At 39.7% G+C, this 10,503-nt stretch overlaps 1 protein-coding gene across 4 annotated transcripts; it reads left to right on the top strand.

Annotated features, from left to right (window-relative positions):
• Positions 1–1,467: 1,467 nt before the first annotated feature.
• Positions 1,468–10,503, top strand: u2af2b (U2 small nuclear RNA auxiliary factor 2b). 4 transcript variants are annotated; one of them, XM_060865844.1, is made up of 12 exons: positions 1,470–2,064; positions 4,408–4,428; positions 4,804–4,936; positions 5,755–5,858; positions 6,170–6,321; positions 6,698–6,814; positions 8,073–8,271; positions 8,410–8,489; positions 8,790–8,912; positions 9,004–9,090; positions 9,316–9,567; positions 9,733–10,503. In XM_060865844.1, the coding sequence occupies exons 1-12, from the start codon at positions 2,016–2,018 to the stop codon at positions 9,865–9,867; spliced, it is 1,452 nt and encodes a 483-aa protein (XP_060721827.1). In that variant the 5' UTR covers positions 1,470–2,015; the 3' UTR covers positions 9,868–10,503. The 4 variants fall into 4 exon arrangements, with proteins under 4 accessions (XP_060721828.1, XP_060721827.1, XP_060721831.1 ...); XM_060865846.1 differs by having other exon boundaries at positions 1,473–2,064; positions 8,073–8,211; XM_060865845.1 differs by lacking the exon at positions 4,408–4,428 and having other exon boundaries at positions 1,468–2,064.

Genomic DNA, 10,503 nt, shown 5'->3' on the forward strand with positions numbered 1-10,503 from the left:
GACTCAAGCTCATTTACAATAGACACCCACAAAACTCCATAAAATGTAAAGTAGTGCTCAGACAGCTGGGAGCACAAGACAGTCTGTCAGGGTAAAACAGGTGGAGGTTATTTTGACTCGCTTCTTTTCCAGTAATAATATATAACAATATTAACAATAAATAATAAGCAAGAACTAAACTTTCCGTCCACTGAGGCATTTGTTTATAGCTTACGTTTTTAGTTTTCAAAAAGAATTCAAACTTGAAGTAAACTAGTATGAGGATGTAGTTCTGATCGAGACTCCAAAACCTTTTGATTATAAGACAAAGACATTCTTTGTGACAAAGACAGAGATGAAACCCAACCCTAGGCCCTGAATATGCAGTCATGATTAATAGTAAAACAGAGCAATTACAGAGCTCCATGTAGACATGGTGTGTGAAGGTTGGAGTGAAGAACTCGAGTGTCCTGCACTGAGCCCTGACTCTGACTCAACACCACTAAACACCTTTGTGATGAACTGGAACACAGACTGAACCCCAGACCTTCTCACTCTTACATCATCAGTGTCTGATCTCACTGATGATCTTGTAGCTGAATGAACACAAATACACACAGACACACAACAACATTTAGTGGAAAGACTTCATAGGAGAGTAGAGATGAGAGCTTTATTAGAATCAGAATCAGAATCAGGTTTTTCGGCCAAGCGCGTTGACACACGCGAGGAATTCGGTTCCAGATCTTTGTGACTCAAAAGTACAAACATAAATAAGACTGTACTATACAAGACAAGACAATACGGACGACGTGACACAATATAGACAGTACTAAATATGAATACAGAATATATGTCAGATCAGTTATTTACATAAAGCATGAGAAGTGCACTGTAGTGCAAATAACAATATCAGAATCAGGTTTATTGGCCAAGTGTGTTGATGTTGACACACAAGGAATTCGGTTCCAGCTGTTTGTGACTCTCAAAAGTACAGACATATATAACACTATACTATAAAAGACTATGTACATAAGGTGTGAGAAGTGTAAAATATTGTATTAGTATTATTATTATATATTGTGCATTATTGTGCTTTTTGTACAACATACATCAGCAGTAGTGTGTGTAACGTATACGGATGACGTGATGATTGACAGTTCTGATAATGCAGTACTTATATTATAGATATGAAGCATATATTATATTATACTTATATTATAGATATGAATATAATCATGGTGAGTTGATTGTCTGGGGAAAGAAAGTGTTCCTGTGTCTGAGCTGAAAGAGGTTGTGTCCAGGGTGTAAAGGGTCAGTAGTGATGTTTGGTACAAGTCCTGATGAGTGAGCAGGGAAGCACATGGGTCTCTAGATTATCAGCTGTAATACCCTTCCACGCCTTTAGATGGCACACGATTCTGAAACGTGAACGTGAGAATCTGGGTGGAATACAAAAGCCCCACTACTTCCTGCGTATGCGCGCTAAGTAGGGCACGAAACCGAGGCGTCGTAGCTTATACACGAGTGCACTCAAATGCCCTAAACGGAGCCATTTTGGATTCAGCCACGATTTACTTCCGCCTGCGCAGTGAGAAACGAACCTGCAGTAAAACTAGCTACGTTGAGACGGTCGCCTAGCTGGTATTGTATTTGTGCGGAGGTTTATTGACTAAAACAGATGGTTATTTTATACTTTATTTAAACCTAGACGTGAATAACAAAGTTTAGCTGTATGTAGATGTGAACGTGTTTAGCTGAAGGTTGTTTTTGTCAGGGGTTTTCGGCTTGTTAGCTAGCTTTGTTAGCTTGTTAGCTTTGTTAGCTAGTTAGCTAACTTAGCATAACGGGGGGGGAAGAAAGGCTAACAAGGCGAAGGGAAGCTAATCGTGCACGTTTGGTAAACTTAGTGTTTTCCGTTTGGCCGGATGTTTCATAACAGACACAGACATCTAATTTTTGAAGTAAGATAACGTGTTCGGCTCAAAGCGTTCACAGGTTTCACACACGTTCCATTCATCCGCTGCGAATTCAAAATGTCGGAGTTTGACGAATTTGAGAGACAACTGACCGAAAACAAACAAGGTGTGTATCAGCTAGCGTGTCTCAATAGCGCTGAATTTCACTCATTATGGTGTTTTATTTTGGGTTTTTTTGGCCCTGTCCTGAAGAGAAAGAGATCGTTAAAATAAAATATGACTTTAATGTCCTGCTTTAAAAAAAAAAAAAAACGCGACGGAGAGTATCGAATCTTTTTGGTGAGTCGAATCGTTTTCTCGGCTCATGCAGAAGATTCGACTCCCGTTCGCACTCAGCCAAAGGACAAAGGTGGTTTTGGAATTAAATTTTACTCTAAATGTTATATATACAGTATTTACTTTAAATGTTAATAAAACATCATTACGTCAGTCTATGTGTGTGTGTGTGTGTATATATATATAATATATACATACATACATACATGCATACATACACACACATTATATATACACATACACACCCACATGTGTGTGTATGTATATATGTATACGTATAATTATATTTGCATATAGATTCCAGATGCACGTTGACAAACAGGTTAAGAGTCCCTTAATGAGCTTGTTTCTGTGTCTTTATTAAGGAGATTAATTTCCATTTATCTCTCCTCGCTTATATAGTGCAGCAGTGCAGATGGACCTTCACCATCATACTGTCTTTATTCACACAGCTCAGTCAAACGCTCATCTCAGCATTCACACTCAGACCCTGATCTCCATGGAGTCATATTAATCGATTAAATTACACTGCAGGAGGGACAGAGGTGTACTACATGAGTCCCGAAAGGCCTCGAGTTATTAGTTTTTATTCTGGTGATATTTTACTTTGCTTTCTCAAAGCTTTATTTTTTTCATGACGCTTAAATGTTAGGTGAACTTACCATACAACAGGAATGAGTGCTTCCAGTACTTTACTTTAATCAGGGACTGATTAATGGTATAAACACACCACCTGAAGTGCGTTCTTTTTTCTTCAAGCGCACGTTTTGGACTCCGAAATTTACAGCTATTTGCCTAAGATTAAAATTGTTAAATATTATAGAACTTGTTATAGCTATAAAACACTCGTTATCTCACAATGTTGCTCGTGTTTCTCTTAACTGACATCGTTTCCAAATGAGATCCTGACAAATGTATTAAAAACAAAGTTACCACATGCACAAATATTCGTGTCAAACTCTGCAGTTCTGCCATTGAAGACCCTGTGCTTCAGCTGTTAGTATAGAAACAATCGTATATTACAATGATCGTGCTCACGTTACAACCGGAACTGCTTTCTGATTCGTGCTGAACAACAATATAAAACCTCCTGAGGTTTTATATTGACCTCTCAATCAGATCTGAGAATTAATTCACACTGTGCTGGTTATTGCTTTACATCTCCAAGGTCTTGGGTTTAAGCCTGAGATCAGGTGACCCTGGCGTTTGGCTAGGGTTTTTCCTCGACTTCCTTTTCAGGATCAGTAAAGACATCTCTTCATCTCTCCATCCATCTGTTTGTAAATGTTCAACATTGTTTAGTGTTTCAGTTGCTTAAGAAGGTAACTCTGAATTCTGCGCTTTACCGTCATGGACACTGTATTGATGCTGGTCGGATTCTTTTCCACCAAATCCGAGTGCCAGGGAGGTCTCCAAAGATCTTGCCTTTCTTGCGATCTCGAGATAACGTAGATTATATCGTCGTGGCCGTGATCACGACGTTGCCGTAAACAATCATTTAGGTGACATCTATAGTGTAATTAATGCCATAACCATAGCGACATCCCAGAAACTAAAATTGACCATGAAACTGATCACCTGCTTGAGATCACTGCAGTGTCCATGACGGTGTAGCTGCAGATTTCTGACTCGCGTTCTCAAGTGACGGAAACTAAACTGGAGCTTGTCCGGCACTGACTGACCTAAGAATCAAGAGACTTTACTTTATCCTGAAGGGGAAATTAGAGCAACACCATGCAGTCATCCAAACCTGAACTCAGTCTCGCCGAGTGGTTAGACTGCCGCTGTGTTTTAACTGAACAGATAAAAGAAATACCTCATGGCCTTTCTGGACTTCTGTAGCTTTGCTTACGTCTATAAAAATAAATAAATAATAAAAACAAGCTCATATATGCAGGTCGGATGTCAGCGTTCACCTAAAAGAACTTTGTTTTATTTATATATATATATATATATAACATTAAGACATGCCTGTAATTAATGTGTTGTAATGTTCTTATTACTTAAAGACAGTATGTTTGCAGGATTGTGCTGTGTTGAGTTGCTGTGTTGACTGTGTTTTACCAGTTTTTTCATGTCAGTACACCAAGTCAGCGCAGCCGTGACCTGTTGGTGTGTTTGGTAAAAAGTTATGGCACCCTCTGATTCTCACTCTCGTTCTCTTTCAACACAGGTGACGGCGTTAACGGCCATGGTGGGTATCAGTTTGGCGCGCTCACTTATCCAGTGCTCAGTAATACAAATACAATAACTTTTTAAGCTTTCTGTTCCTTTTCATTTCTTAAGTTAAAAAAACAAAACAAAAAATACTCAAATGGCAAATTTGTGTGTAAAATGTAAAATTCCTTTGCATTCGCACATTTAAAGCTTTTCTAGTCTAGGGCCCAGGCAGGTCTTCTTTGTCTCTTTTGTTTCTGCTGCTGCTTCTCTCGGTTCTTCTGTCCTCCACAGCATTATATTTCCTCCGGTCTGCCTTCAGCTAGGTGTATATTTGTGACCTCTCCCTGTAAGATTTGGCACCTCGTCTTCCTGGTGTCTCAATCCTGCTTGCTCTCTTGCCTCTGTTTAGAGCGGGACAAAGAGAATAGGCACAGGCGCCGGAGTGGCTCACGCAGCCGCAGCCGTGAGAGGAAGAGGAGGAGCAGGGAGAGGAGGAGCAGGGAGCGACGCAGCAGCAGCAAAGACCGCAGGCATAGGCGCAGGTGAGGAAGGACGTTCACTCTGTAAGCAAGGCGTTTGAATGATTACTGCATTATTCCTGCATGTCATAAGCTTCCAGTGTGTGTCGATACGTAAACACGCGCATCTTACTCCAGCTTGGTTTGTTTTTGTTTTTTTTTGTTCCTTTATTTGTTTTAATCTCTGCTCTAGTCGTAATTTTTTCCCAGGTTTATTTAATACTTAATTAGTTAATAATCATCTCTTTTATTACTGGAGCAAAAGAGAGTACTTCTGTTGCTCATCAGGCCTGAGACGGAATTTCATTGTTTTAAATCATGTACAAAATACAGGAAAGGCAAAATTGCTTCTCTGCAGTAAAGCGCAAATGCCCCAATTTCATACTCACTATGAGCTCTTGCTCTTCTTACGTTAGGCACTGGCAGCAGAGGTAAAAGAGCATGAAGCACAGAGCATGAAGCCTGCAGCCTTAATTCATTCAACCTGCGTGAACTCTCACTACCCAGAAATCACAGCAGATTTGTAGCATTGGCCATCAGAAAGTAGTTACTGTAGCACTGTATCTATCTCGGCTGGATAGACTGAAGCGTGGGATATGATCAGTGCATGTGTGCTGCGCTTGATGTAAATCACACTCGCGTGTGAAAACCATACAGAGGCCTAAAGTTATTTAATCGTTAAAGTTAGGATTTATCACCAAACAATCTTTCCATGTTAATAACTTCAGAGAAAAAGAAAGTTAAAAGAAAAAATTCAAGATGGCTGACTTTATTTATTTATTTTTTCTTATGTGTTCTGTTTACACTAAATATTTATACTCAAACTTTGTCTCTGTATTCAGTCGTTCTCCACCGAGAGAGAAGAAGAAGAAAATTAAAAAGTACTGGGACGTCCCTCCTCCTGGATTTGAGCACATCACACCAATGCAGTACAAGGCCATGCAGGGTGAGTGAAACACACACACACACTTAACCACTCGGTGCAACTTGACCTTTCTTTCAAAGTCTAGGAAGTTGCCTTTTTTTCAATGGTTTTTAATCTTTTTTTTTTTTTTTAAAATGTATATATTTATACTTTTTTTTTTTTTTTTTTTTCTGCTCAAGCGTTCTAGTTATACATTATATGTTGGACCTGTAAAGTCCAGCTCTGTGTTCTTCATACTTAATCCTTATGTCCCCTCTCTTTCTTCTCTTTCTCTGTCGCTCTCTCTTTGTCTCTCTCTTTGTCTCTCTCTCACACTCTGAATGGTAATACAGCTGCGGGTCAGATTCCTGCCACAGCACTGCTGCCCACTATGACTCCAGATGGACTGGCTGTTACACCCACTCCAGTGCCTGTAGTGGGTAGCCAGATGACCCGTCAGGCTCGAAGGCTTTACGTGGGCAACATCCCGTTTGGCATCACAGAGGTAAGATACTGTTGACTGAACACCGACCGAGCCCTAGACCTCATCACAACTAATAGATTTTGATATGTTCGTCTTAACTGTTATATAATTATAACAATTTACATACCTTTACCGTAACAATACCTTAAGTACATAACAAATCAGACCAAGTTTACTAGATCAGTGTTTATTGGTACCCTTGTACACAAGTACGTTGACGTTATTGAGTTTGTTTATAGTGATTAGAGTAGTAGAAGGTTGGAGGCAGAACGCATCTGATCTCTCTCGACTTTATAATCATGCTCTACATTCCTATCAGTTATCCTTTAGTTCATACTGCTGTGTGAATCATAACTGGACTGTGAAGTTTCATAGCCTGTTAATGCTTCTCCCTCAGGAGTCAATGATGGACTTCTTCAACGCTCAGATGAGACTAGGGGGTCTTATTCAGGCTCCAGGAAATCCTGTCCTTGCTGTCCAGATCAACCAGGATAAGAACTTTGCCTTCCTTGAGGTGGGATGGATTTAATTATTTTTCTCTTTCACACTTTTATTCCCATGGATAAAAATTCTACATCCTTCTAATCCAGTTTTTCTAATTAATCTTTATTCTCCAATTAAACACTGGACCCTTAAACTGGCTTATGTGCAGTGTTAAGTAGAACTTTTTAAAGGCTTTAAAGGGTTCTGGATCAGAGTCTTAGGTTGTTTTCACACACATTTAGTTAATCATAATTAATAATAATTAATAATTCAAGCTAAATTGAAAAATTGATTGATTTTACCAATTATTTAAAAGCACAGATGTTACGTAGGTTGGAAAATGTAAACTTTTTAAAACTTGTACTTTGGTTGGAAATACAGTTGCAGGAAAAAAAATAAACTAACTTTGCTACATCTACAGAAAAACAATTTACATTCTCACTGCAGCCGTAGCGCACTAGAGATGGACTCCTACTTAAACCACCTCAGGCCTCCTTCACACCTGGTATTAACTTGTCCTGAGTGTTCTGACCCCAAGTGATCTGTTCGCTGAGACTCATGACTGTTTGTCATTAAGAACGTGCTTCCAGTGACCACTCGTGATCAGATGTCATACATTTTTCCTACTTGGAGGAAACTCGCACTATATGACCCCAGACAACCTCTGAAGGAGGTTTCAGTGATCAGATCTCAATGTGTTATGTGACCTGTTTGACTCCATTCACAGCTGTACTACATCTAAGTGCGATTGCTGTGTTCTTACCTGCCCAAACAAACTGCACCGAGGGGGTAAAGTCACAAGGGTTTGATTCACTGACTAAACACTGCACATTAAAGTAACCTTAGACTCTACAGCCCTTTTTTTTAACCTCAAAGGTTTTTCAACTGGACAGAGAAAAATGGCACAGATACTAAGAGCTGGGGCAGTTGGTGGCTCTGGATTGGTGATTGAAGTATCAGGGTTCAAGCTGCAGCACTGCCAAGCTGCCACTGTTGGGCCCTTGATAAGGCCCTTAACCTTAACTGCTCCAGCGGTGCTGTATCATGGCTGACTCTGCTTTGACCTCAACCTACAAAAAGTCCTCCCAAGAATTTCGCCATGTTGTAATGTGTGTGTATATATGACACAATAGGAGCCTTTATTTTTATCAAATCTAGATACTGTAGAAACTGATATAAAACTGCAACACAAAACATTCTGGTATCATACTAGGAATATTGTAAATATTATACTTTTAATGTAACTCACCAACTTATACTTAAATACTTGATCTCGCTTCCTGGTTTAGTTGCGCTCAGTGGATGAAACCACACAAGCCATGGCATTTGATGGCATCATATTCCAAGGCCAAAGTCTGAAGATCCGCCGGCCACACGATTACCAGCCATTGCCAGGCATGAGCGAGAATCCCAGCGTGTATGTGCCAGGTGGGTTTACTGGACAAACACAGCATGCATCTTGGACATTAGCTTCTTGTGGAGCACCGAGTGAGTGAAAGATGTTTTTAATGCTTTAGACAATGCATTAACCTAATTAATGTGACTGAGATTTTTATTTAGATGAATTTGGCAATGGATTCTGCTGCGTATCATTATTTTGGCCATTCTTTATTGGATGTTTTTCAGGCGTGGTGTCTACTGTTGTCCCTGACTCTGCTCATAAGCTTTTTATTGGAGGTCTGCCCAACTATCTGAGTGATGACCAGGTCTGTGTGTACTTTATCAGAATTGTAAAAATTATGTACAGCTGACGTAACTGAACAGAGAAACAATGATGAGTCTTTCTCCCTTTGATTTATGAGTATGATATGAGACTCAATTTTGTCTTTTTTTTTTTTTTTGTTTTGTTTTTTTTTGTTTTTTGTTTTTCTTTTCTTTATTTTTTTATATTGACCTGACTGGTTCCAACAGGCATTTTCTCTAATCCTCATTGGCTCTTTGAAACATACAACTTGGAACAAAGAAAGGACTTCACCACCATCTCTACTACCTGTTTTATATTTTAGGTTAAAGAGTTGTTGACCTCCTTTGGGCCTTTAAAGGCATTCAACCTAGTGAAGGACAGTGCCACAGGACTCTCCAAAGGCTATGCCTTCTGCGAATACGTTGATGTCAATCTTAATGATCAGGTCTGTTGATGCATCTGTTAGAGAATACTCAGCTCTCATCATCCAAACAAGCATGTTTAATAAAGTGTGTGTGTGTGTGTGGGACCTTCAGGCTATTGCAGGACTAAATGGGATGCAGTTAGGGGATAAGAAGCTCTTGGTCCAGAGAGCAAGTGTAGGAGCCAAGAATGCAACTCTGGTAAGGGAAAAAAACATAGTAATAAAAATAGACTTTTCTCCAGTGGATAATATTTTACCTTTTTTTGGTTTTGCTTCTTTTTATTCCTCCTCTTCCTCTCCTTGGTTTTTCTCTCTTTTTCTATCTCTCCTTGATGTGTTTTAAATGCCAAAAGACTACAAAAACCCTGAGGGAGCCAACAGTGCACCCCATGAACCTGTCACACTTTTGTCTCTTGAATTGTAGACGAGCATAAACGAGACCCCGGTGACGCTGCAGGTCCCAGGCTTGATGAACAGCTCTATGAATCAGATGGGTGGAATTCCCACTGAGGTTCTGTGCCTGATGAACATGGTGGCTCCAGAGGAACTTCTGGACGACGATGAGTATGAGGAGATAGTGGAGGATGTCAGGGATGAGTGCTCCAAATATGGTCAGGTCAAAAGCATCGAGATCCCTCGCCCTGTTGATGGCCTCGAAATACCCGGAACTGGAAAGGTACAGAAATACTTAACACTGCAGCCAAAAACCATTTTGTTCTTAAACGTTACTTGATTTTTCCAATCAATTTTAATACCAGGGAGTTTGAAAAAGGGGAGTCATTTTAATTAGAATAATTGTGTGTATGAATGATCATCCATCCTGTGTTTCTGCTTATTGCAGATCTTCGTGGAGTTCACAACGGTCTTTGACTCCCAGAAAGCCATGCAAGCCTTGACGGGGAGGAAGTTTGCCAATCGAGTGGTTGTGACCAAATACTGCGACCCTGATGCCTACCACCGCCGAGATTTTGGCTAGATCAGGATGCACAGGAACGGAGCCTCAAGAAGAGGAGATCGTGGTGCAGAAGAAACCAGATGAAAGGCTGTATTATGATAATGAGTGAATGGAGGGATGGAAAAGGGGGGGTCTTTTCTTGTAGTGCAAGGTGGCATTTCATGTTTTGTTTTTTGTTGTCTTTTTTTTTTTTTTTTTTTTTTAAGCAAAATTAGCTTTGGCACAATGATTTTGCGTTTTAATAAAGCAGGGAGTATTAATTGAGTTTATTAAATTGTTTCATGGTTTATTGAACAAAATTAAGAGTTTGGGGGGTTACAGTACATAATGCTTCTAAAACCACAGAATATTGTCATTGGCATGAGTGAAGGAAATAAATGACTTCCTTTCACTTCACGTTGATCCCTCGATCGTCATACAATTTTGCTGTTGGTGACCTAACCACCTTGATCCTACTACACTCAATTTTTCAGTCTTTTTATCTCTGAAATAGTTTAGTTCAACTGTGTGTTAGTTTATATCCAGCTCTCTGTCCTGTTTCCAGTACACATGACTGCCTCTTATACTGGTAATGTAACTTCAAGTCTAGCATGGCACCTTTGTGTCTCTGTGTGATCATAACCCTCTTTTGATAATAAACTTAGTGAGAATTTGAAA

The sequence above is a fragment of the Tachysurus vachellii genome, chromosome 3, assembly GCF_030014155.1.
Source record: "Tachysurus vachellii isolate PV-2020 chromosome 3, HZAU_Pvac_v1, whole genome shotgun sequence".
Lineage (NCBI taxonomy): Eukaryota > Metazoa > Chordata > Actinopteri > Siluriformes > Bagridae > Tachysurus > Tachysurus vachellii.